A 26,887-nucleotide genomic window follows, 5' to 3' on the forward strand; every position below is an offset into this window, starting at 1 on the left:
CTCCTCCTTGGCAGAGCATGCAGTGACAGCAGTTGGGCTTTGGGAGGGAGAGGAAGGATGAAGCCGGTCTCCCGCTGGACGGGAGGGCGGCAGCCAGAGTTTCAGGGCAGCCCTTCTAGACGGGACAGCACTGACGGCTGGACCTGGGGGGGATGGAGAACATGCTTGTGCATGCGAGAATGTGTGAGTGTGTGCATGTCCAGAGGCAGCCCCTCAACCCCTTCCTCCTACGATTCCTCCTCTCTTCAAAATGCTCCACAAATCAACAGCCCTTCTCCGTGGCATCATTCCATTTGTTGGAAGGAAGGGGTAACCACCACCCCCCGGGGTAACCCCCACCCCCCGCCTCTTGGGAAGCTTTGGTGGAAAGTGCCACGATGTTTTGGCGGAAAGTGCTTGGGCCTAGAACACCACCGGGCCGGTCACGCTCCCTCTTTGGTCGGCCACTTCTTCATTCGCGGGAAACAACTTTCAGCGCGTAGTTCCACTTTCCGAGAAATATGTGCGTAGAACGCGCGAGGACCCCGAGGGCCGGGAGACAGACGCGAGGGCTGGCGAGAAGCGCGAGAAGCGCGCCCTGGAGCCGCCGAGGGGGCGGGGCCCAGCCGCCCGTCGGGGCCTCGGGGCGCGGCGACGGGGCTGGGAGGAGGGCGCGCAGCCGGGCCCCGAGCAGGCCCAGCCCCGGGAGGAGCCGGGCTGACTCCGCCCTAGGCCAGGAAGTGACTCAAGAAATTGTTTGCGTGCGAAGTGGACTAGAGAGGTCCCCGTTGGGTGAGGAACCCGGGAAGGCCCGCCCAGATTTGGGCCCCCTGCCCTAGTCTCCTGGGCTGGGGGCGCGGGTGAAGCGGGGGCCCGGCGGGCGCCGAGAGGACCCGAGGCCGGCGCGGGCGGCGGAGGCGGTAGGCGCGCCCCTCCCCCGCGCGCGGGAGCAGGGAGCGGGGTCCGCTGTGCGGTGCGGGCCGGGCCCGGGCGGTGGCAGCAGTCCGCGGTGGGCGGGCCCGGCCCGGCCCGGCCCCTGGGCCTAGGGCGGCGCTCGTGGCGTGACGGAGAGGGACGGCGGGCGGCTGGGGGAGGGGTGGGAGTGGCTTGAACCTTGGAAATGGCAGATCACGGGCCCCAAAGGACAGCCTAGTCCAAGCCCCTGCTGAGGATTCGTCTGTAAGAAGCCCTGTTGGACTCCTGGGTATTGCAGAGTCTCCCAGGAGACTCCTTCTGGCCTCCAGGCCGAGCTGGAGTCCCCCACCCTTCCTGCTCAGGGCTTTGGTCATCCTTTTCCAAAGCCCAGACGCCCACCCCAGAGAGACATCCTTGTTTACCGGGACTTCCTCTCCGGAGACAAGGCCTGTGGGACACATTCCCTCCCTTCCTCCAGTGGACTCAGATGCTTGTCACCTCCTGGGGCTGTTTACCAGCGCCTTAGCTAGGTGCGACCTGTTGATAGCTGGTGTAGGCCCAGAGACCAGGATTTGGGTTGAGGGTTCAGTGAGGCTCTGGGCCACCTTCTTCCCTTCCAGGGCTGGGGGCAGCAGCCATGCCTACCTGGGAGGCCCGCCCCGCGTCTCCAGACCGCTTTGCGGTGTCCGCGGAGGCTGAGACCAAGGTTCGGGAACAGCAGCCCCATGTGGAGCGCATCTTCAGCGTTGGGGTGAGCATCCTTCCGAAGGACTGTCCGGACAACCCCCACATCTGGCTGCAGCTGGAGGGCCCCAAGGAAAACACCAGCAGAGCCAAGGTGAACTCCCTCTCTCCCCCCAACCCTCCAGGCACCAAGGACGCTTTCCCCCAGAGGCGGGGGAGAGGAGGGGAGAGGAACGGCCTGGGCTGTCTTACTGGCAACCTCAGTGCCTCTGAGTTTTGAGAAACTTTCCAACTCTGTATCAGTTTGGAGTTTCGGCCGAATTTCTGCTATGATGGCGCAGCCTCACAAAAATCATTCTGTGCTCTTTGGGAGAGTAGCCATATCTGGCTGAACGAGTTGGCCCCACCAAGGAATGCACTGTGGGGTGGGAGGCTGGGCCCCATTGCTTCCTTTGGGATTAGGCTGGGGTTCTAGGATGGCTCAATCATGTACCAGTTTTGTGCTGGGAATCTCAGTTTCCTTATCTTTAAAATAGAAATAACACCATATGGATACTCCAGGCATCCTGGAGCTCAAGAGAGAGCAAGGAGCCTGGAGAGGTGCAGTTTACTTTTCCTGACCTTCCCTTCCTCCCAAATAGGAGTACCTGAAGGGCCTCTGCAGCCCAGAACTGCAGGATGAAATCCACTACCCGCCCAAACTGCACTGCATCTTTCTGGGAGCCCAGGGCTTCTTCCTTGACTGCTTGACCTGGAGCACGTCAGCCCATCTGGTGCCCAGGGAGCCCAGCTCACTGATGATCAGTGGTCTGACTGAGGCCTTTGTCATGGCCCAGAGCCGGGTAGAAGAGCTGGTGGAGCGGCTGAGCTGGGACTTCCTGCCGGGACCATCCCCCGGAGCCTCTCAGTGTCCTGGAGTGCTGAGAGACTTCTCTGCCCTGCTGCATTCCCCTGGAGATGCCCACAGAGAGGCCCTGCTGCAGTTGCCGCTGGCTGTCCAGGAGGAGCTGCTGAGTCTGGTGCAGGAGGCATCCAGTGGGCAGGGGCCAGGAGCATTGGCTTCTTGGGAGGGGAGGAGCTCAGGCTTGCTGGGTGCTCAGTGCCAAGGAGTGAGAGCTCCCCCTAGTGACGGCAGGGAGTCCCTGGACACTGGATCTGTGGGACCCAGAGAGTCCAGGGGAGCAAGGGGAGACAGTTACACTGTGGAGAAGGGAGGGAAACAGGGTGGTCCCAGGGAGATGGCATTTGGGTGGAAGGAGTTGCCTGGGGAAGAGGCCTGGGAGAGAGACGTGGGGCTCAGGCCACAGTCAGTGGGTCGAGGGGCAAGGGAATCAGCACCCCTGAAAGGGAAGACCCTGGGAAAGGAGGAGGCAACTCAGGGAGGAGGAGGGGTGTGTGTCCACCGTGAGCCTCCCAGTGCCCATGGCTCTTGTCACAGGGCAGCTCAGTCTCGAGGAGCCTCCCTCCTCCAGCGGCTCCACAATGGGAATGCCTCTCCTCCAAGGGTGCCCAGCCCTCCACCTGCGCCAGAACCCCCATGGCACTGTGGAGACCGGGGTGACTGGGGAGACGGAGGGGATAGGGGAGACAAGCAGCAGGCCACGGCACGAGGTCGGGGGCCTCACTGGAAACGAGGTACCCGAGGGGGCAACTTGGTGACTGGCACACAGCGTTTCAAGGAGGCCCTGCAGGACCCTTTCACCCTGTGCCTTGCCAATGTGCCTGGCCAGCCAGACCTCCGCCATATTGTCATTGACGGCAGCAACGTGGCCATGGTGTGAGTACCGGGTGGGGCTAAGGGCCTAAGGGAGGGAGGATGAGATAGGCATCTTTGTTCATCTTGGGGATGTGTACTGAGGGGCTGGCATTGTAACCAGGGTGCCAAGCCCCTCCTCTGGCCGACCCCTTCCCACTGCAGGCATGGCCTCCAGCACTACTTCTCCAGTCGGGGCATTGCCATTGCTGTGCAGTACTTCTGGGACCGTGGCCACCGTGACATAACTGTCTTTGTGCCTCAGTGGCGCTTCAGTAAGGATGCCAAAGTTAGAGGTGAGTTGGGCCTGGTCTTCTGTGTCCTGGGGTAGGCTCTGTTTCCACCTGGAGGAGAACCCTATTATGTTCTTTTTTAATAGAGAGTCACTTCCTGCAAAAGCTGCATTCCCTCAGCCTGCTCTCCCTCACACCCTCACGAGTCATGGATGGCAAGAGGATCTCCTCCTATGATGACAGGTACTTGCTCCTCTCCTGGCCCCAGGCTTGATATTCAAGGAGCCTAGTTGAAGATTGAGGGAGAGAGAAAAGCTCCTGGTGGTTTATGCTGTTTCCAAGCCTTGGTGGTGGGTGAGGGGCTAGTTATTCCTCTGTGTCCTTTATGATTGGGTTAGGTAAACCTGCCTGGTAGCAGTGATGAGATGAACTGTAGACAACCATGTTTGCTCATTTATCATTCATTAAACAAAATGATACCTTGTATTTATATAGTGCCTCACGGTCTAGAAAATACTGGTTTAGTGGAAAGATGGGGAAGCTCGTGACATAAATAGCTGATAGATGTCTTCTTATAACCTGAATTTATAAACATGCAGATAAACTTCCCTCACATTCTGGAAAAAACACAGTAAAGGTCAAAATAACAAGTAAAATGAAGAAACACTACCCATGAATAATAGGACTGTACAAAACATGGTATAATAGAAAGATCCCTGGATTTAGAATTGGAAGAGCTAAATTTAAGCCTCAGTAGCACTCCTCATTGACTTTGACTGTGGACCCATGTCTTAGTGAATTAACCTCTTTGTCTCAGGGTCCTTCTCCATTCATGTACCCTCCTTGTGAATATATGAAAGAGATAAGGTGTGTGTCTGCCTTGCTCAAGGTATGCTCGGCAAGAGTACAGTGACTTTCCCTCCTAACTTTGCACACACCTACTCAAGTGTGGCAGCGGGTGTATCTCCAATCTATAATCGTGGAGACAGAGGGTCAGAGTGGTTACCTCTCTTAGCAAAGGGAAATTAGACCTCAAAACTGTCAGATGATATGAATGAAAATACAAGGCACACTTCTACCATAGTCTGCATAGGTAATGTGAGGAATGAACAGATTTTAGAAAGCCAATTAACCAAGTTAAAATACTTACAAGTTCTTTATTCTCTAGGACATTATTTAGATTTTAAAAATTAGTTTCCAAACCATAGTGATTATATACTTTGTCTTTTGAAACATGTACCTTCTATTCCTTGACAAGTAAATGGTATTCTACAAAATGGTTTACTTTCTCCCAATGTTATTCTACTTATGTATAGATGTCACAGATTACCCAAGATATGGAACCTTCTTTCCACACCTGCATTGAAACAGAATTGAAACTGAAGATTGAGTTCGTTTTAATGAATGTTAAAGGCATGTGTCTGCCCAGTTGCGTGGGACCTGGTGGGCAGATAACATAATATAAACTGGGAATTTGCCCATGAACAGTGAATAAGCACAGTGGTGCACAGCGTAGGCATAGTGAATGAATGTTGCTGAACAACATACTGTGTAATGAGATCATAGTAAAATATACTTAACCAGAAAATACTGTTTGCATGCCATAGGTGTACCATATGTATTTGTAAGTCATTTCCTTAATTTGTTTCCCAGACAGAAGCTCAGAGCCTGATATCTGTCACACCTGATCCTGACTCCCAGTTCCCCCTGCACCATGCTGTCTTTCAAATACTGACTGCTCACTTAGTACTAGGTGCATGGCCTGCAGGAGGTGGGAACACTGGGAACAAGATCTAAAGAGAGCCATAAGAAACTATAAATCAAACACTACAGAAACCAAGGGAAGGGAGCCCCCTTCTGGCTGGGGTTTTGTGGGAAAGGAGAGATTTGTGAGTTTTTGTATTGATTGAGAAGACTGTGGGATGGGCTGGATCTCTCGGTTTCTAAATCTGTTAAGAACACCACCCACCACCTCATGAGTCCTACCTTGTCTTGTAGAATCAGAATTACTGAAGTGGGGCCCAGGCATCTATTCTTTTTTTTTTTTTTTTTTTTTTTTTTTGAGACAGAGTCTTGCTCTGTCACCCAGGCTGGAGTGCAGTGGCGCTATCTTGGCTCACTGCAATTTCCGCCTCCCGGGTTCAAGCAATTCTCCTGCCTCAGCCTCCTGAGTAGCTGGGACTACAGGCACGGACCACCACACCTGGCTAATTTTTTTGGTGTTTTTAGTAGAGACGGCGTTCCACCATGTTGGCTAGGATGGTCTCAATCTCTTGACCTCATGATCTGCCCACCTTGGCCTCCCAAAGTGCTAGGATTACAAGCGTGAGCCACCATGTTCGGCCCATCTGTTTTTTAAAGTTCCGCTGGTGATTCTGTTCCTCAGCAAGTTTTCGGAAGTGCCTTCCAGATAGAGGGAATAGTTGGAGAAACCTGGAAGTCAAGCATTAGACATACTTGAAGAGCAGAGTGTAACCTGATTATTGATTTTAGCTGGAGTTGAGATTGCGTTAGGGGATATTGGGAGAGATAAGGCTGTAAGAGTGATTTGAGCTGGGCTCTAGAAGGCCTTAGCTGCCAGGCCTGGGCGTGTAGACTTTATTTGGTAAATAAAGGGTGAGTGTGGAAGAGTTTTGTGTAGGGGATAAGCATGCTTTCTGGGGCAGGGCAGGGGAGGCTGGAGGGTGGTGAGTGGTCAGAGGTGGGGACCCCTTGTTAGAAGGTTATGCATAATCTCAGTTGCAATATCTGAATTACTAGGGTAGTTATGGTGGGCCTGGGAAGGAAGGGAGCAGAGTGCAAGGCTTTTCAAAGGCAGGACATGTTGGATTTGCGAGGGATTGGTTGGGTAGGGTGGAAGACAGTGTCAGCGAAGGACTGTGGCGAGCAGATTGGATGCTACTGGGAGACCACCTTGGATTCATCTTTGTTTCCTCTCTAGCCCATGAAACCTGTATCTAGTCAGTTGCCTGTAGCTGGGCTAAGGTGGGGTACGGGGCCAGATCTCCATCACCAGAAGTTGCTTATGGGAATTAGTAACACTTTTGAGGTTGGGGCCTTGGAATGTCCCAAAGGGTTGCTGTCGTTATTTTGATTTTTATATATTTGGGGGGGCATACAAGTAGTTTTGCTATATGCATAGTGGTGAAGTCTGGGCTTTTAATGTAACCATTATCCAAATAGTGAACATTGTACCCAATAGGTAAATTTTCAACCTTCTCTCAGTTGCTGTGGTTTTGGAGACAGGTTCATGGTGAGGCTGGCTGAAGAGAAAGATGGGATAATTGTCTCCAATGATCAGTTCCGGGACCTGGCGGAGGAGTCTGAGAACTGGATGGCAATCATCAGAGAACGGTGAGAATTGGGCACAGACGCAGACCTTTTTCTAAAGCCAGCTCTGCTCTGGCCACAGGGTGAAAACTCTGGGAAGGAGGTGAAGTTTTCTTGAAGGATGGAGCCAGCAGTTTCTGGTGATAATGGTTTCAGTTGTCCGGGGAGTGGGCAAGGGTCCCCTCTATGACCATATATTCTCTTTCACCGTCCAGCCTGCTGCCCTTTACCTTTGTGGGAAACCTCTTCATGGTACCTGATGACCCACTGGGGCGAAACGGCCCCACCCTGGATGAATTTCTGAAGAAGCCAGCCAGGTAATCAATCTAGACTCCTTGCAGACAGCTTCACCCTGGCCCTCTCTTGGCAGGCCCAGAGGCTTGGGTAGAAGTGTGACCTCAGTTTTGGCCAGCTTAATTTTGCAGTGGTGTGAGTTACCTTGGCCTTGGCCATGATAAGCTTCCCAGGGAATCCTGACGTAGAACCTCCTTGCTGGGAGGGAAACACCTGCTTCCTGTTTCCCTTAATCAGCATGTTTTATGGAGTTATTTGGAAAATGGTTGCTTATACTGAGAGCCAGTTGTATTCTGCATGCCTTCTGCTGACCATTATGTAAGTGATTAATTTAGGACCAGAACTAGATCATATAATAGTAGCAGAGTTCACTGTAGTTCCCAAAGTACGGTCCATCACCCCTTCAGAAGTGGCTTGATACTGCCACTCAGTGGTCAACTTCAGGAACTTCAGGACTTCTCCCCCAGAGCCAGGAACAGGCAAGATAATCAAGAGAGGGGTAGCCTACTAAGATCTAATTTCCCCCCCAGGATGCTCATCAGCTCTTTTTGATCTGTTTCTTCCCAGGACACAGGGGCCTTCTAAGGCTCAGCATCCTTCCAGGGTCTTTGCAGAACATGGTAAAAAGCAGCAGGGGAGAGAAGAGGAAAAAGGTAGTGGTGGCATTCGGAAGACCCGGGAAACAGAGCGGCTCCGACGCCAGCTGCTGGAGGTGTTTTGGGGTCAGGATCACAAGGTGGACTTTATCCTGCAGCGGGAGCCATACTGCCGGGACATTAACCAACTGTCTGAGGCCCTGCTCAGTCTCAACTTTTGAGCCTCACCTGCTTGAGTGGCTGTTGCCCTGTCAGCTCCAGCCGCCTCCAGCTCAGCCCTTTCTGGGAGAGTCTCTCTGGTGCTCACACTCTTATTCAGAGGTACCCTGAGTTGACGCTTGGATCAGGGAAGCCACTTTGGGACAGGTCCATAAAGTGACCTCAGCCAGCTCTCAAGAGGTTCTGCTCAGTCTTAACTTCTCAACTTTGCCTTAGCACAGGGTTTCTGTAGGGAGTGGGGGCTGCTGGGGAGGATTAGTTCTGGAGACTGAGACTGTTGGCTCCACCTCCAAGCTGAGCTGAGGTGGAGGGCAGGGTGGGTGGGAAGTGACAAGAAGTTAAGCCGTTTCTCTCCCTGGCTGCTGCTCTGGAGGGCCAGAGGACAGGATGCTCCCCGGCTGAGCTCCTAGGTGTGTGGAAGGAGATGCAGGGCCCTGGTCGGGCCACAGCGTTATGTGGACTGGGCTGCAATAGGGTGGAGTGAGCTAGTGATGAAGGCAGAGGGCCACTTGGCTTCTGGTCCCAGCTATGCCCGTTTGTGACCTTGATTGTTTCTTGGGCTTTACTTCTGCCTACAAATCAGGGGTAAAAATACCTGTTGGGAGGAGAAATGAGAACACAGAGGAAAGCTTGGAGAAAAGGTGCTTGGACCAAGTCTCAGGTGTGTTGCCTGTGGCTGCACAGGCACCCTAACCAAAACCTCACTTTCAGAGAGATGTGGGTCCTCTGTCTCCAGGGTCCACATCCTAGATTTTAACACTGCATTCTTACTATAACATGCCCTACAATGGCTGCATCCCTTTTGAGCAACCTCCAAAATCCACATTTACACAGTAGGTAAATTAGGGACAACTACTTTATCAAAATACTCTCAGGGTTCCTATAAATGGCAGCTCTCCTGTTGTATTCACATGTTTGTTTACAGACTAACAAATGTGTTGGCAAGTCCCTGGTTAGATGCACTGGACTTGCTAGTATTGAGATGAACACATCGATTTTTCACCAAATCGATGAAGCCATGCTCTGCAATGACAATAATAATGTGATCTGACCCTAACATTTTTTCTATGGAAGACATATGTTGCATAAAGCGAGGCATACTTCTGCTTTGTGTGTGTGTGTATGGGGATGGGAGGACTTACAGAAGTTGAACCAGTTGGTTCTAGATGAACCAATTATCTGGTAAATGAAAAGAACCAGAGTTGGAAGGCACTTGACTGGCCACCAGACCAACTCTGCTGTCACTGGCATGCTCTCTCCACCATGATTCCTATAGGTCATTGCCCTGGATCTGCTTGAAGTCCTCCTGTGCCAGGGAATTTACTATCTCCAAGGTAGCACATTCCCTGTGTAGATGGTATTAATCAGTACTCCTTCCTTTAGTGCAGCCTGAAGTATGCTTTTCTGTTACTTCTACCTTTGAGGCTGATCATCCCCCCAGGAACAATACAGAGCCAGTCAACTTCCTGGAGTCCAAGACCAGATAAAAAAGTAGGACAGGTGCCCTTGGGTTCTGTTCTGTGTGGGCCCTGTGGCGAGTCTCTGGACAAGATCTTTTCCAGGCCCTGACTTCTGCCTTCCTCAGAATGGTACAGGCAGTTGAATACTGCATGGAGTGTGTAATGATGATGGGGAGGGTCCTTGGGTCCTTGTGTGCTTACTCCTCCCTTTTTGGTGATTTACACCACTGCCTCATACTGACTTAGGCCAGGGGCAGGTGCGTTGGACATAGGCTGGTCAAGGAGGTGACCATGATTCAGAGATAACCCAGGGTTCCCTGAGAAGAAGAGAGTGTTTAATGTGGCCTGAACTGGTGGCTAGGGGAACTGTGTCTGGTCAAGATGGCAGATGTCATAGCTTTAGGTAGGTAAAAAGGTCCTAGATGAAAACTTGGGAGTTTTTTTTTTTTTTCCTGATAGGGTTGTTTATAGTTCTTGATTAGTTTCTTTTCACTTTCAGTGATGGTGGGTGTGCAGTAGACCAAAGTATCTTCTGCCCTTTTGTGCTAAGGGTCCAGGTTGACTGAGTGGTTCCAGTCAGATGAGAGGCAAGTCCTAAACTTATGGACAGGGATGCTGGCTTTGTTCTGCTGCCGCCTGATAAACTGGGATCACCGTGTGGTTATTAATGCACTGCCATTTGGTTACACAGACTGAAGGCCATCCCACACCTGGGCCTCACCTCTTCCTCTTCTGGCACCCTAACGGCACTCTGACAGCATCCAGGGTGACTGTAGGGCCCACTGGAAATGGATCACCATTTTCTCTTCTGGTCTCTACCTTTATCATAACCTGATGTCTCAAACTTGTGACCAGTTCTTTTGGCAGCTGAAGGACCAAGAAGGGAGAGGCTGAGGAGACAGACTGCCCATTATAACTTCCAAAACCCCGTATGGGGAAAACAATCATCTAGGGTGACATTCCTTGAAATAAATCCCAAGAGAATCTAGGCCAAAGAGATGAGCCAAGGTTAGTGAGATAATTTATTGCCTAAACTGCAGAGCATTCTCTGCACAGCATAAAGGAGAAGTGGGGCAGCAGCAGGACATACAGAGAAACCAAACTGGGAAATATTACAATGAGTCGAAAAGACTAAGGTACCAACCTGATGAGATTACAGTCTTGAGACAATAAAGTGGAGCAACAGAACAATGGGAAGGAAAAGGACTGGGGAAGGAATCTAAGAACCAGTTGGCTTCAGCTCTCCAGAGGAGCTGAGCCTGTTCACAGTGTTTAACCTGGAAGCCTGTGAGGGACAGGCCTCAGGCCATTGCCATGACATACTTAGGCTATGACTTCCTTCAAGGCAGCCCCTAGCTCTGGGAAGGAATACTGGTAGCCAGTGGCCAGTGTTCGCCGTGGGGTCACCTTCTGGCCCTCCAGCAGCATGATGGCACGCTCTCGCCCAAAGACAGCTTGCACCACAGTGCTGGGGAGAGGGATAAAGGCTGGGCGGCCCAGGGCAGCACCCAAGGTCTGGGCAAACTCAGCATTAGTGGCGGAGGATGGAGCCACTCCATTCAGGACCCCGTGCACGTGGTTTGCTTCAAGAGCATGGGTCAGGATTCCTGCCAGGTCCTTGATGTGTATCCAGGGGAAGAACTGTTGGCCTGAGCCGATGGGGCCCCCGAGGCCCAGGCGAAAGGGCAGCAGCATGTGGCCGATGGCACCACCCCCACGGCCCAGCACAACCCCTAGAGCAGGCAAGAGGGAAGGTACAGGGGGGGCCTCAGCCTTGAAGCAGCCCCACTGCTCCTCCTGGTTTCTGTTTCCCCTTCCTCACTCTCCCCATGCTGTCTTGGCTCTGTAACAGAGGTGAGCAGTATGGCTCTCATTAATACTTTACACCTTCTCCTCTGCAGGTTGGCTAGAAGTGGTGTTTGCATCCTTTCACTCTGTAATCGTAATTTCAGCTCTTCTGATCCCATCACTTCCCCAGCCCAGAGAAGACATTACAACCCTGTCGGATACATACCCAGGCCCCTGGTTCTCACCTGAGCGTACCACCACTTGGCGTGTAGAATCTCCAGGAAGCCTGGCTGCAGCTTCCCATTTGGTTACAAGGTTGGAGAAAAAGTCAAAGTCCCCTCCTGGGCTGTCTTCATCATACTCTGCAGTCAGACTGGGCTGGTAGTAAGCTGCAGGTTGAACATGCTCATTTGCCCTGGGTGTCCTTGGTCCTGCCTGGCTCTCTGCAGTGGAGGCTCCCCTTGGCCTCACCTTCTTTGGCCCTTGGGATCTCCCCATTTGAAGACAGAGCTATTTGGATATTTTCCCCTTGAGTTTCTCCATGACTGGAACTGTTCCTTCCCTGGAGGAACTCTTTGGTTGCAGGGCTAAACTTAGAGGCTGCTAGAGTGTAGTGGTTAAGAACAGGAACTTGGGTACCAGGCTGCCTGAGTTTAATCAGCTCCCTCATTTATTAACTCTGACTTCATGCAAATTACTTAACCTCTCTGTATAGAATTTTCACACCTTTAAAATGGGAATAATAGTACCTACCTCATAGGGTTGTTACAAGGAATAAATGATAATAAGCATAAAACACTACAAATAGTGGCTGGTGTGTGCATTATAATTCATTGCAATTACTTGGTCCCAAAGGTGACTTAATAGCAACCAGGAACTCTGTTCCTAAAGAACTGTGGTGTGAGAAGTAAGGGATTGGGAATAGGTGGACTTTTCCCTGGCACTAAGAGTGATGCCACTCCCCACTCTTTTTCAGGGTCTAAATTTCTTAGTGAAAGTACACAAAGGTTAGGAGAAACATGCATGGATTAAGGGCCTAGGAAGTCATTTTGCCTGGAAAAGACCAGTGCTCAGCTGTGTGCATAGCTACAGAGGTCTGAGTTACCCCCTCCCCCTGGCTAATATAAGGGGTTGGTGACTTGGGGGCATACCTACACCTGTGACTAAGACCCACACCTTGGGAGGTTGTGGGGCTTTGGTGATGGCTTTAGCCAGCAGTTGGGTGGTCTCCAGGCGGCTGCTGAGAACCTCTTTTTGGAAGGTTTCATTCCATCTGCAGAAGAAACATGGGAAATAAGCCACTAAATACCTAGGTGCACATATCCCTCTCTCTGTCTTTTCCTGGGAGCTGTTTTATACCCATTTCTAGTAAAACCCTGAATTTTGGCTTAAGAGAAATAGTCGGAGTCTCCTGTAGAGAGAAAGGGCATACATTTCCTGGGCATCCTGAGTTATATGTGAGGACTCAAGCCAACTGTCTGACTGACTGGAGGAGTAGAGCAGAATGAGTAGTCTGGGATATAGGTTTAGTTCAGAATCTGGCAGTTGCATTACCCATGGAGGTTCTCATCAGTCGGACACTCTCCTCCCTATGCTTCAGTGGGTATCAGCTTTAGGGGCCGCTGACCTTCGGAGAGGGTTGAGGATGTTCTCTCCGGCCAGGTTGACGGCGGCATCGCAGCTCGGCAGCCCGGAAGTAGCGAGCTCGTCCTGTCGGAGAAAGCACACAGTTCCCCTGCCCGGCCTTACGCCGCCCAACTCTGCCTTGCCACCCGTGTCTAGAGGATGGGCGTACCCACGTGATCCGGCCGGGTCCGGGCTGTCGGGAGACGAACGTCACTTCGTGGCCCCTGGCATTCAGCAGCTTGGTTAGGGCTGTCCCAATGAAGCCTGTCCCGCCACCTGATCGGAAAATACAAATTGTTTATATTCCCGGGGAGTCAGGTGGGGGCGCCTTCCGTCCCCGCTGTGACCCCGTATTCCGGCGCCATCCCATCTGACACTAGACTTCTTCCCACCTCTCCTCCTCCCCGCGTTGCAGAGGTGACAGGTCACAGGGATTAGGGAGATCTGGCTTTTCTGGCTAGGAGGCCAAGGCAAGGTTGCCTGTGCACGAGACAGTGCCCTCCTGGAAGCGGCTTCCCAACCCTCAATCTCGGACTAAGCCCGCCCCTCACTCTCCCTTTCTGCCTTCTCTCACCCACAAGCACACGCATAGCTACTGGGACCTAACGCGCCTGCGCAATGTTTAGCGTTTACGTCACTTGGGACGCGACTGCGACCTCTCTGCGCATGCCTCGGTAGGAAGCGCGTTCCTACCGAGGTCTTCATCTTGTGCTTGGCCCTTCTCGGTAACCCGGAAAAACTCGTCTGGCAAGTGAGGCGTGGGGAGACGCGCGGTGGGAGGGATTAATGGACCCGGAAAGGGCAGAGGAGGAAAGACTTTGGTGTAAAAAACCAACCAAAGCAAACCTAAACCAATAAAACCCTTCACCTAAAACCCAAAGCTACCCAGACTGCAGGATTCTGGGTATCTATTAAGTTGTCGGGTCAGTAATGCAAGAGAACCCTTCCACCGGCAATCTGGATTTCTTTCCGCTCTGCCGGTTTTTTCTTCTCCCTCTTCCCACTGGCTCCTAACAGCATTTAAACATTCCAAAGTTCTCCTCATATTAAAATAATCCTTCTCCAGACCTTTTTTCCTCCAGCTACTATTGTCTTTTTTTTTTTTTTTTGACTTCATAGCCAAACTTCCCAAACGTGTGCTTTCCATTTTCTACTTCTTATTTCACTCCCATAGGGTTTGTGCCTTTATCATTCATTTCCTCACTCTCCAAGAACAAAAGTTTCCTATGTGTCACCAAATCTAATGCCTAGTTTTCAGCTAGTTTTCTTGACCTCTCAGTATCATTGGGCATCTGCTGATTTCTTCCTCTGAAAAAGTTTGGCCTCAGTGAAAGACGTTCTCTTTTGGGTCTTTCTCTTAGCTTTTTTCAGTCTCTGATGCTCGCTTTACCTCTGTTAAGTTCTCAAAACATTGGTATTCCTCAGAGCTGGGTCCTAGGACCTTCTCTTCCCACTCTGCACTTTTCCCCAGGCATCTATGCCTTGAATTCAGTTACCAGTCTTTTACAGAAGACATATGCAATTCAAATCTCTGAGCCCCTAATCCCTATAAAAACTTCTTATTACACACCTAGTTTTGGATGTCTGAAACCCTGTTGATTTTAAATACTGAATCTCTCCCAGATTTATCTAAGAGGGGTCTTTGAAAAGTTCATGGAACTGCCTCGTGGCAGCTGCCCCCTTCTGTGCTGTCACGCGGAGCTAGCGCCTGGGCCTGGAAGCAGGTGGCAAACCCTCAGCTTAGCTAACCGCTTCCGGACCATGGATCCTTGCAAAGTGAACGAGCTTCGTGCCTTTGTGAAGATGTGTAAGTAGGATCCAAGCGTTCTGCACACTGAGAAAATGCGCTTCCTGAGGAAGTGGGTGGAGAGTATGGGGGCTAAAATGCCACCTGCTACTCAGAAAGCTAAATCAGAAGAAAATACCAAGGAAGAAAAACCTGATAGTAAGAAGGTAAGAAGGTGAAGGAAGATTTAAAGGCAGATGAACCATCAAGTGAGGAAAGTGACCTAGAAACTGATAATGAAGGTGTGATTGAATCAGACACTGATGCCCCTCGAGAAATGGGAGATGAAAATGCAGAGATAACAGAGGAGATGATGGAACAGGCAAATGATAAGAAAGTGGCTGTTATTGAAGCCCTAAAGATGATGAATTGCAGAAAGCCATTGACTTACTCACAGATGCCATCAGGTTGAATCCTCGCTTGGCCATTTTGTATGCCAAGAGGGCCAGTGTCTTCGTCAAATTACGGAAGCCAAATGCTGCCATTTGAGACTGCAACAGAGTCATTGAAATAAATCCTGATTCAGCTCAGCCTTATAAGTGGAAAAGCACACAGACTTCTAGGCCACTGGGAGGAAGTAGCCCATGATCTTGCACACAGACTTCTAGGCCACTGGGAGGAAGCAGCCCATGATCTTGCCCTTGCCTGTAAATTGGATTATGATGAAGATGTGAGTGCAATGCTGAAAGAAGTTCAACCTAGGGCACAGAAAATTGCATAACATCAGAGAAAGTATGAGCAAAAACGTGAAGAGTGAGAGATCAAAGAAAGAACAGAAAGTTAAGAAGGCTTGAGATGAGTACGAGCAAGCCCAGAGGGAGGAAGAAACCAGATGACAGTCAGGAGCTCAGTATGGCTGTTTTCTAGGTGGCTTTCCTGGGGGAATACCTGGTAGTTTTCCCTGAGGAATGCCTGGAATGGGAGAGGGCATGCCTGCAGTGGCCGGAATGCCTGGACTCAGTGAAATTCTTAGTGATCCAGAGGTTCTTGCAGCCATGCAGGATCCAGAAGTTATGGTGGCCTTCTAGGATGTGCCTCAGAACCCAGCAAATATGTCAAAATACAGAGCAACCCAAAGGTTATGAGTCTTATCAGCAAATTGTCAGCCAAATTTGGAGGTCAAGTGTAATGCCCTTCTGATAAATAAAGCCTTTGCTGAAGGAAAAGAAACCTAGATCACCTTGTGGATGTCACAATAATAAAAGCAGTGTACCTCTGACCTTCTCATCAAGAGAGCTGGGGTACTTTGAAGATAATCCCTATTCCACTCCCCTAAAGGCAGCTGAAGCATTTTACAGTGGTTTGCCATTAGGGTATTCATTCAGATAATGTTTTCCTACTAGGAATTACAAACTTTAAACAGGTTTTAACCTTAAAAATATTTAAACAGGCCGGGCGCAGTGGCTCAAGCCTGTAATCCCAGCACTTTGGGAGGCTGAGGCGGGTGAATCACGAGGTCAGCAGATCGAGAGCATCCTGGTCAACGTGGTGAAACCCTGTCTCTACTAAAAATACAAAAAATTAGCTGGGCATGGTGGCGTGTTCCTGTAGTCCCAGCTACTCAGGAGGCTGAGGCAGGAGAATTGCCTGAATCCAGGAGGCGGAGGTTGCGGTGAGCTGAGATCGCGCCATTGCACTCCAGCCTGGGTGACAACAGCGAAATTCCGTCTCAAAAAAAAAAAAAAAAAAAAAAAAAAAAAAAATTTAAACAAAATTTGTTAATTATTACATTTTTCTTTACTAATCATTTTTGATTTTTTTTTCTTTGAATTATTGTGCAGGGAAGATACTTAATGTATAGAAGATTTTTGCTCTAATTCGAGTGAAATGAAAGTTTATTAGTGTGAAGCAAACATAACTAATTTGAGGATAAAGTTTGTGTTGGATATGTGGTTCCTGAAGCATTTTGACTTGTCTTTTTAAATGCTTTATCTTTTTCTTTAAAGATTTATTTCAGTAAAACTAATTGGGACCACCAGTATTTCAGTAGGACCTGGGTAGGGACTGGAAGCATTTGGCAGGGCAGGAGCAATCTTGCTGTGTTTTATATAACATGCATCCTTGGGCAGGTTGCCCTTAAACGTTATACTGTGGTGAAGGGATGATTATTTTGTAATGCTGCAGTACAGTTGGAGTACTTAGGTCTGTTCTTGTCTAGTATATCTAATAAATGTTTCATATTATTTCCACATAGGGGAAATAAGGGAATACTTTTCCTTTTATATTTCTATGCTTAAAATTCTCTTTCCTAGTCAAAAAATGCCCAGCTCTGTGTCTGCTTTCTACGTTTTTCTCCCTTTTCTTGGGCTAAAGACAGGCTTTTTCTGCCAGTATTATCACTGCTATCATCATTAACAGCATAATTATACAAGCATATTTAATGCTGAGTTTAATATAATATGGAATATGTATGGTAATTGTAGGGTAATGCCCACAACAACTATAGTTTCTTACTTGGCCATGAGAATGCTTATTTAGGCATTATGGCAAAATCTTGTCATATCAAAAGACATTGGAAAGAGGGATTCCCTTTGGCGTTTGGTCTTCCACTTAGAAAATACCTATTGCAGATAGAGTTTATCTTGTAGTATTCATCTTTGTATTTCGAAGATAATAAGGTTTGAATTAAATTGATATACACAGAGGGGAACCAATTTTTTTGATCCAATGTAAATTATAAATGAGATAATTCACAGTTATCCATTGTGGAGTTGTTGAGACTATGAAAGACTCATTGTCTTTGTATTCAGCTCTTCCTTAAATAGTGAAACCACACCCCTACCTCTGCTTGCTTTCTTTCCCTCCCCTCCCATGATAAAGAAAATGATAAATTTTCTGTTGTACATTCAATTCTTATTTTAAATAAGGCTAAGTATAGGCACTGTACCTGACATTGCTACATTTCTATCAATGTTTCAACTTAAAGTGCTAGTGTTTAAAAAATTTTTCAAGGGATAAGACCTTCAGTACTTTGCTTATTTGAAGAATCAGTGGTAGGAGCAGTGAAGTAAATTCTGTGGAGTACATTTCTAAAATAGCACATTTCTGAAATCATAAATAAGTTTTTTTCAGGTTCTAACCCTTTGCTGTACACAAACAGACAGAAATGCATCTGTTATGTAAGTGCGAAAAAGCTATTATACCAATGGAGCATGCTTTTTAAATCCTTTAAAAACACTCGCCAGATAAACTTGCATTTGAGCTTGCATGTTCTTTTTGTTAATATGTGTTCTTTCTCAGAATTGCCAATGTGTGCTTGGCTTAACTCAATAACATTTTTTTCTGGATTCCTTATTTGATTTATTTAACCTAATTATATTCTGATACTGCCAGTATTACCATAAGTGGGTAAAAGTAAAAGCCTCTCCTTTAGCAACTGAACTACTTTAGTTAAACTTTATAGCTCTTAGAGTCTATCTGGCACCTTGGAGGTTAAAATATTCAAATCTTAGACAATAAGACATGAGAAATTTTCATCTGCACATCTGGGTGTAGGGGCAAGTGTAGCTGGTTTGCCCTTTAGGAAGACAAGGGTCTGCAGCAATCACAAGGACTTTGTTCATTGAAATGGGACTGTTTTCCCCACAGCTGCTTCCTGAAACAACAAAAGGAGCTGAGCTAAGTCAACCTCTGGGGCATCAGGTCAGCCCTTCCCGGGTAGGATAAAAAGTCAGAGAGGGATCCTGGCTGTCCTTCAGCTTGGGCTGAGGCAGAGTAGGATGGAGGATTTGCTGGTGACAGATGCCTCTGCCCCTTGCCAATGCCACCTGTGTGAATGTTCCCTTGTTCATTTTGTTTGAACAGATTTTTGTGACTTCTCTCAGGCTCTGAGATGTTACTTGCTATTCACATCATCATTTTACATGTTTCTATTAATATATGGTAGAACCAATCAACCAACCAACCAATCAACCAACCGAAATCCTAATTCTGGAGACACATTAGATAAAGGATCTTAGAACCCTCCCTTCCTTTTTGTAAGATAGTCTGCTCTGACCCCAGGGTCTGGGGCCATAGGAAGAGCATTCCTGAGCCTCTGTCTCTGTGGAAATGCCAGGTCTTTTCTAGGGGCTGCACCTTGTCTTCTCCTTTCTCCCTTCCACTAAGACTTTTAGATGCCTCCATCCCCAGTCTGACCCCTAACCAGACATCTGTTCCCAGTGGGGCCTTTTGTAGGAGCTGAAAGACCTGGCCAACCTCCATCATCAGCTCCATACCCTCTGTTGTTGGCTAGGACCTGCTGTGGAGAACAAGTGCCCTTGAGATCTCTCTTCTCTTAGTTTCCAGGACAGTAAATGAGAAATACCCTATTGTGTGCTCTGACAGTACTGGGGATGGATCAATGGATAGATAGATGATAGAGAATGATGTTAATCTTTGGCCAGGCTGGACCTGAGGGGAACTGCTTAGCATCAGCAGCTTTTTTGGTACCACCAGAGGCTTCACCAGCCCAGAAATTCTATTTCCTACTCACTCAGAGGAAGGGCTACTGGCTGTAGGCTCTTGCCACTGTCTGGCTCTGTGCTAGAAAATGGCCATCAGAAGGATTCTCCTGGGTCTGTTTTCCCTTGGCCCCAGCACGGCCCTCTGAAATTAATCTATGGGGATTGTATTTCCCCATCTCCAGTGTGGCTGTGGCCCTTTCCTTATAGTGTACTCAGCCCCACGTGAGATGGGGATAGTGGAAGGCTGGGCCCTGGGGAAGGGACCCAGGGAGACATGACCAGGTACTTCCAGCTCCTTTCTCATGGCAGACACTCAATTAGAGGGCCTCCCAGGTGCTGGATAGCTCTGTGCTGGGAGGATGCTACTTCTCACACCCCTCTCCACAGCGGAGATGATGAGGACTGGGTCCGCTTTTCTCCCTGCACTCTGATATAACAAAGGTGTTGTCATGAGGACCTATTAAATAGACACTCATGGTAGTAAATGGGGAGACCAGGCAGCTTTGAAATCCTCAGACACATGTCCATGTCCATGTGTGTATGTATCATAGAAGACACAGGATAAAGTCTGTTGTCTGTGGTCCTGAGGGGTTGAGGCAGTGATCACCAGAGCTGGCTCTATCTTTGCCCTCGTGTATATTCTGCCCACTCAGCTCCCATTTTGTTATACCATTCAGCAGTTGGCAACCTGAGGGGATCCTAGGGAGGGAGATGTAGGCTAGTCCATCTTCTCTTCCATGAATCAACATAGGCCAGACCCAGCTATAGGAGGCTGGACCACAACAAACATGGGAGTTTTGCTGAGTTTAGAGAGAAGGTCACTATATCACTGAGGGATCTCATTGAATACTTCATTAGAGAAGGAGATTATGGAGAAGAAAGAAAGATGGCAGGAGAAGAGAAGGGGGTGACCATGACAACAGAGGAGGAGAGAGGACTCAGAGGGTGTCCCCAAAACTTAACTAAATAATTAAGAGCCAGCCCTGGGCTCAGTATCCAGTTTAGATCTAGGCAGGATCCCTGGGGCACTGAAGCTGAGGATGTAACTAGTGGTTTAAAGGTAGAGTTCAGAGGTTCAGGATGCCTGGTGTGGATTGTGGGGAAGCTTACAACCAGAACCATTTATGGACTGCTCACAGCACTCCACATACAGGCAAAGGCCGGAGTATTGATTCCTAGACAAAATGCTGTTGCACAGCATGGGGAGTTCATTTTGTTGAGATTGAAGAACTTTGAGAGGAAATAAAATAGCCGAAGAGAAGCTAAATTCCATCTACAGAGGTAGTGTGGCTTATTGCCTCTCCTCCATTCTGTTGAAAGAGCTCTCATCAGTGACTGCTACGTTGCTAAATTCATTGATCTCAGATCACCACATACTCTGCCTCTCTGCAACATTTGTTTTAGCAGAAAACACTTTCTTCACTGGTTTCCAGGACATGCTTTGTCCTCCTCTTACCTCATGAGTCACTGCTTAGTCCCCTTGGCTGGCTTTGAGTGTCACCTGATCTCTAAGCATTGGCAAACTGCCATCTTTGTCTTTGGGCCTCTTCTCCATGTAGGCTCACTCCTTAGTATGAATTTCAGGTTTTTAAATAGTATCTAGTGAATCCAAATTTCTGTTTCCAACCTGAATATTTTCCCTGAATTCTAGGCTTAAATATCAAACTACCTACTCAACGTCTATATGTGGATGACTGATAGCCATCTAAACTTAACATACCCCAAACCGTACTCTTGATTTCCATGGCCCCAAACTTGTTTCTTCAGTGGTTCTCTCAGTCTCAGCAAATGGCAGTGTAATTTTTCCATTTGCTCAGGTCAAAATAAAAAACTTGAAGACATCATTAACTCCCCGTGATCCATGAGCAGGAATGGTTGGATTTATCTCTAAAAGAAATCCATACATGCAATAACCCCATAATTAGGTATCTTACCATGTCCACCACAGTTACTACCTGGTTCAAGTTAATGCCATCTTTGTCTGGATCATCATAAGGGGCTCCTTACTGATTTTTCTACTCTAACTCTTGCTGTCTTACAGTTTATTCTTCACTTGGTAGATGGAGTGATCCCAATAAATATCAGCCATGTCACTCCTCTGCTCAAAGTCTTCCAATGGATTCTGGTTTCAGAGTAAAAGCCAAACATCTTACAAGGTCTCAGGGAATCCCCAAGACCCCCAGTGGTTTGGTCCTCATCTGTCTATATGACCTCACCTCCTGCCTGTCCTGCCCAAGTCACACTGGCTTTTCAGTATAGTGTGACAAACTTGCTTCTGCCCAAGGGCCTTTTTGCTATTCCCCTACTTGAAATGCCATGCCTCCAAATAGCCACATGGCTCTGCCAGACCTCACTTCCTTCAGATCTCTAATCAAATGTCTTATTAGTTGACCAGAATATTTAAAATAAGCTTTCTTCCTCACCTTTGAGACTTCCTTTTGCCTTTATCCTGTCTTATGTTTCATACTACTTATTATCATCTGAAGCATTGTATATTTACTTGTTTATTTGTTTGTCACCTGTCTCCTCTCACTAGAATGCAAACTCCACAAGAGCAGGGGTTTTATCTACTTTGTTCACTCTTCACCCCGAATTTTGGAGAGTACCTTCATTTTGTAGATGCTCAATTAGTATTTATTGAGTAAATGAAAGAATGGTGGTTGAGAGTGCAGATCCTCGAAAAAGATTCCCTGAATTCAAATTCCAGATCTTCTCTTTAACAACTGTGTGACTTTGGGCAAGTTTTTAAACCTCTCTGTACCTTAGTTTCCTTATAGTAATTGAAGATAACAAGTACCTGCCTCATAGAATTGCTATGAAGATTAAGTTAATACATTTAAATTTCAGATCAGTCCTCAGCACATAGATTTGATAGATGTCAGTCATCATCATCATCATCATCTGAAATTATTAGCTGGAGTGTTAGAAATATAAGAAGAGACAGAATTTTGGAAATCTGGGAGAAGTGAGAGGATGCAGAACATATGGATGGGATTGGTGGAAGCTTTATGTGGCAGATTGTATTCTTCAAAGATGACTGCAACAATATCTCAGTTTCACATGCTATTCTGGAAGCTAGAGGTAGAGTGCATGTACTTTCCCTTCGAGTCCAGATGGGTGTTTATGACTGCCTCAAGTGACACAGCTTCCAAGACTAGGTCATAAAAATGCCACACACTTTGACCTTATTTTCTTGAGATGTTCACTTTTAGAACCACCCATCATGTTATGAGAAAGTCCAAACTAGCCCATGTAGACAGACTACATAGAGAGGCCATATGGGTTTTCCTGCTGACAGCCAAGCTGAGGTCCTTGCCAACAGGCAGCAACAACTGCCAGATGTGTGAATGAAGATGCCTCTAGATGCCTCCAGTCCCTTTTGAGTTACCCCAGCCTTCAAGTATTCCCACATGAAGCACCGGATTTCATGGAGCATAGACCTGGTGTCTCTGCTGTACTCTGAAATTCCTGAACCAGGCAATCCGTGAGAATAATACTATGGTTGTTTTATGACACTAAATTATGGAGCAGTTTGCAGTGCAGCAACAGTAATAGGGTACACAAATTCAACTGTCAAGAGACCAGTCAGCAGTGTAGCAAATAGATAACAGGCAGGAAAAGCCATGCACAGCCAAGTGCGAGAAATGGTCCTATTTCATTGCTGGGTCACGGATTACTAAACAAGAGATTTGAAACCCTTAGTGGCATATCTGATCAGCAGGGGTTTAATGGAAGAAGATGACTGGAACATAATTCCAGAGTAAAAGAAAGATATATAGACAAGCAGATGAGGTTAAAGTGGTTCTGTGTGTGAGGAAGACATAAGTAATTTTAAAACAAAAATTTATAAAATGTGCAAGGAAATTATATTTTCATGTGAATCTGAAAAATCACACTCATATATAATAAAACATTCACTGCTTTTATGACACAATATACTCTTGAAGGTTGCTTGAGAAGGCAGATTGCCAGATGAATTAAACTTATCTATTTCTTGGCTTACTAGACCACATTTGGCATCCTTTTTTGGGAACCACTGAGTGAGTGACTGAGGTGGTAAACAAAGTATATTTTTATTTTTCAAGATTGAATGGCTAAAGCACTGAAACATCAGTGTAAAAAAGTGGAGGCACTCTTTTTTTTCTGTTAATATATTTGTATGTTTTTTTCTTCTTCTTTTTCACACCTGGTGAACAGGAAGTAGAGGCGCTCTTTATTGCAGATCACCTGACCTGTCCAAAACACTGAGTAAAAAATGAGACTATAGAAGCTGTTAATTGAATACAAGCAGTACTACTTGATGAAACAAATGGTGGAAAATGCCTTATTATGATGGAAATTAAAGGTGATGTTTTTAAGATTTGGGGATATGAAAATAGGCTGGGATATAAACCAGGCCAGGTGTTAGCTATAATTTTTTTTAGTAATAGTATTTATGCCCAATTCAATTCAATATCCTTGTGGGAGAAGGGAGATAACTGAGATAAAATAGGAAAATAGGCTGGGCGTGGTGGCTCAAGCCTGTAATCCCAGCACTTTGGGAGGCCGAGGCGGGTGTATCACAAGGTCGAGCGATCGAGACCATCCTGGTCAACATGGTGAAACCCCGTCTCTATTAAAAATACAAAAAATTAGCTGGGCATGGTGGCACGTGCCTGTAATCCCAGCTACTCAGGAGGCTGAGGCAGGAGAATTGCTTGAACCCAGGAGGCGGAGGTTGCGGTGAGCCGAGATCACGCCATTGCACTCCAGCCTGGTTAACAAGAGCTAAACTCCATCTCAAAAAAAAAAAAAAAAAAAAAAAATAGGAAAATAAGTTAATGAAAAATTGAAAGAATATGAAAAGGCAATAACCCATAAGAGCCCTGTAAATTACAGACACAGTGGAAGTTCAAGAATAACAATTTCTGGAACAGTATTTTCATGCACTGAACATTTTTTTCCTTGATGATTAATAGCATAATTAAAGAGGCTGTTACGGGTAGAAATATGCCTCTTAAAATATGGTAAAATTGACTGGGTGAGGAAAAAAATGAGGTAACTGAAAAGTGTTAATTATAAATTAGGAAACCAAAAATTCTCACAGGGATTGAAAACCAGCAACCAAAAAACCCCCCAATATACCAAACTTTTTTTTTTTTTGAGATAGGATCTCTGTCGCCTAGGCTGGAGGGTGGTGGTGAGATCACAGCTCACTGCAGCCTTGACCTCTTGGGCTCAATTGACCCTTCTGCCTCAGCCTCCTGAGTACCTGGGACTACAGGTGTGTGCCAGCATGCCTGGCTAATTTTTGTATATATATATATATATATATATATATATATATAGTAGAGATGGGGCTTCGCCATGTTGCCCAGGCTGGTCTCGAACACCTGGTCTCAAGTGATCTTTTTGGCCTGGCAAAGTGCTAGAACTATAGACATGAACTACCATGCCTTGCCAAACCAAACTTTTAATTGTGGCATGATGCTATAGTAATATAACTCAGTGAGCAATCACAAAGTGAACATATCCCTGTAACCACCACTCTAGTCAGGAAATAAGACATCACCAACACTTCAGAGCTCTCCCACCCACAACCATGTGCCTCTTCCTAATTCTTACCATCTCCACCCTCACCAAATGTGACTGCCATCTTGACTTTTAGCACCGAAGATTAGTTTTGTTTGTTTCTGTTCTTTATATAAGTGTTCTGACACAATAGGTCTCCTTTTAAGTTTGGCTTTTGGTTTCCTTAACATTATGCTTGTGAAATTCATCAATGTCATTCTACTAGCAGTTAATTTTTATTGCTGGGGAGTATCCCATTGTATGACTGTACCATAATTGTATTCATTCATCCTACTGTTGAAGGACTTTTGTTTTTTTTCACATATCATGTTGTAAAGAACATTCTTGTTCATGCTTTATGGTGTAGAGATTTTGTTGGGGTGTATTATTAGGCATAGAATTAATGTCATATGATATGTGTATTTTCAGTTTCTCAGCTGATATTGAGAAAGTGAACAAGTGATGGAGCTGTTAACTGGCACTTCCTCTAATAGTGTAGGATAGTTCCTGTTACTCTCCTTGTCAATAGTTGATATTATTCTTTCTAATTTTAGCTATTCTAATGAGTGCATGTTGCTATTGTTCTGTGGTTTTAATTTCTATTTTTCTAGTTACTAATGAGGTTAGTACCTTTCATATATTTATAGGTTAATTGGTTATCTTACTTTTGTTAACTTCCTGTTCAAGTCTCTTATCTGTGTTTCATTGAGTTGTCTGGTATTTTTCTTATTGATTGATAGGCACAACTTGTAAGTTCTGCATGTGAGCCCTTTGTTGATACATGTGATGTAGGATCTTCTCCAGTTCTATGATACACCTTTTTCACTCTCTTAAAGATAGGTGTCTTTTCATGAGCAAAAGTCCTTCTTGTGGTCCCATATTTAAAATAGTTTTTCCTTTAAGGCAATGATTCTTAATGATGGGGTGAGTATTTTTCAGGCAATATTTGAGACATACTGAGTATCTATCTATCTATCTATCTATCTATCTATCTATCTGTTTTTTTCCTCGTTTATCTGAGATTCTAATTGAACTTGGCATTCTGTTTTCTTCCTCCTAAATCTGGTAACCATACCCCCAGGGGACATTAGAGAATGTACTGGAGGAACTTTGGTTGTCATAACTGGGGAGTGATGGCAGGAAATCTGTTGGCATTTCGTGGGTAGAGGTCAGGGATGCTGCTGAACAACCTACAATGCTGCTGAGCTCCCTACAACAAAATTGTATCTAGTTTGAAATGTCATTAGTGTGAGGTTGAGAAAGTTGCTTTAAAGTTAGTGCTTTCTTTATGTGCCTTGAAGAAATCTATCTAAACTCCAAAGTGATAGATATTTTTCTATTGTATCATCTCAAAGTTTTGTTGTTTTACCTTTCCCATGTAGATCACTTGGAATTAATTTTTGTGTGTCTCTGAGATAGGGGTCAAATTTCATTTTTCCTCCTAGATATTCACTTGACCCAGCGATATTGATTGAAATGACCATCCTTCCCAGTTCTCTGCAGTCCCTCCTTTGCCATAAACCAAGTGTTTATGGATAAAGGTGTTCGTTTCTGATCTCTATTCTGTTCTATTGCTTTAGTTGATTTTATTTGCATTCACACCGTATTTTACTGATTATAGTAGTTTAAAATAACTCTTGATATCTGGAATTATCTTTTTTTTTGCCTTTAAAACATTTATATAAATGTCTGGGGTGCAAGTGAAACAGATCCTGATACAACAATTTATTTTAAACAAGTAGTTTATTTGTGATGTGATTCCTGGAAGCACTGATGGGTGAGTGAAGAAGTGAAACAGGGAAGGAAAGAAGGAATTAAAATATGGGGCACCTGGGGCTTTATCTCACTCAGGACTTTTGGAAGATGATGTGGGACATGTCTCAGCACTGTTCCACCAGAAGGGACATGAATGAAATAAAAAAACTGGGTTATTTATCCAGCAATTCTCATCCATAATGGGTTAAGACGACTTTAGGGACATTAACTCTCTGGCATTTCTTGTCTGCTGTGTACTCTGGCTGAGCACACTCCTGTGGCCTGAGAAAGCTTTTGGGGAGAGTTGTGGATGATTGGCATAAGAAGGCTTCTGTAGATACTCACTTTGGTGAGCATTAATGACACGTTGGCAGGACACCATCATGATCAGTTACTCTCCACCTTTTGAAATAATCAGATACAATACCTTACATTGAGTTCATTTCATCTTGTCACTGATTGTTCAAGGGGGTA

General features: G+C 46.5%; 2 protein-coding genes and 1 pseudogene across 9 annotated transcripts; 2 read left to right on the forward strand and 1 right to left on the reverse strand.

The window, feature by feature from the left end:
- The first annotated feature begins 57 nt into the window (after positions 1-57).
- KHNYN (KH and NYN domain containing) lies at positions 58-9,110 on the forward strand. Of its 8 annotated transcripts, none has more exons than XM_010334986.3 (8): positions 58-163; positions 1,515-1,732; positions 2,220-3,355; positions 3,497-3,627; positions 3,711-3,807; positions 6,811-6,918; positions 7,110-7,211; positions 7,756-9,110. In XM_010334986.3, exons 1-8 carry the CDS (start codon positions 58-60, stop codon positions 8,003-8,005), a joined length of 2,148 nt encoding a protein of 715 aa, XP_010333288.1. In that variant the 3' UTR covers positions 8,006-9,110. The 8 variants fall into 8 exon arrangements, with proteins under 8 accessions (XP_010333288.1, XP_039324681.1, XP_010333284.1 ...); XM_039468747.2 differs by lacking the exon at positions 58-163 and adding an exon at positions 646-899 and having other exon boundaries at positions 6,790-6,918; XM_010334982.3 differs by lacking the exon at positions 58-163 and adding an exon at positions 646-771 and having other exon boundaries at positions 6,790-6,918.
- Positions 9,111-10,467: 1,357 nt separating this feature from the next.
- On the reverse strand, positions 10,468-13,521 carry SDR39U1 (short chain dehydrogenase/reductase family 39U member 1). Its single transcript, XM_003924252.3, has 6 exons — positions 13,452-13,521; positions 13,047-13,153; positions 12,879-12,961; positions 12,403-12,524; positions 11,497-11,640; positions 10,468-11,196 (listed from the first exon to the last, which is right to left on the reverse strand). Exons 1-6 carry the CDS (start codon positions 13,465-13,467, stop codon positions 10,787-10,789), a joined length of 882 nt encoding a protein of 293 aa, XP_003924301.1. The 5' UTR covers positions 13,468-13,521; the 3' UTR covers positions 10,468-10,786.
- Positions 13,149-23,632, forward strand: LOC101042445 (hsc70-interacting protein-like; annotated as a pseudogene).
- Positions 23,633-26,887: the final 3,255 nt, after the last annotated feature.

This window comes from Saimiri boliviensis, chromosome 2, assembly GCF_048565385.1.
Source record: "Saimiri boliviensis isolate mSaiBol1 chromosome 2, mSaiBol1.pri, whole genome shotgun sequence".
NCBI lineage: Eukaryota > Metazoa > Chordata > Mammalia > Primates > Cebidae > Saimiri > Saimiri boliviensis.

Coding starts and splice junctions, on each gene's coding strand:
- KHNYN (XM_010334986.3), top strand. CDS start 58: ATGAAGCCGGTCTCCCGCTGGACGGGAGGGCGGCAGCCAGAGTTTCAG. Junction 1,733..2,219: donor AAAACACCAGCAGAGCCAAG/GTGAACTCCCTC, acceptor CCTCCCAAATAG/GAGTACCTGAAGGGCCTCTG. Junction 3,628..3,710: donor TAAGGATGCCAAAGTTAGAG/GTGAGTTGGGCC, acceptor CTTTTTTAATAG/AGAGTCACTTCCTGCAAAAG.
- SDR39U1 (XM_003924252.3), bottom strand. Junction 12,962..13,046: donor GACCCGGCCGGATCACGTGG/GTACGCCCATCC, acceptor TTTCTCCGACAG/GACGAGCTCGCTACTTCCGG. Junction 11,197..11,496: donor CCAAGTGGTGGTACGCTCAG/GTGAGAACCAGG, acceptor TGCCTGCTCTAG/GGGTTGTGCTGGGCCGTGGG.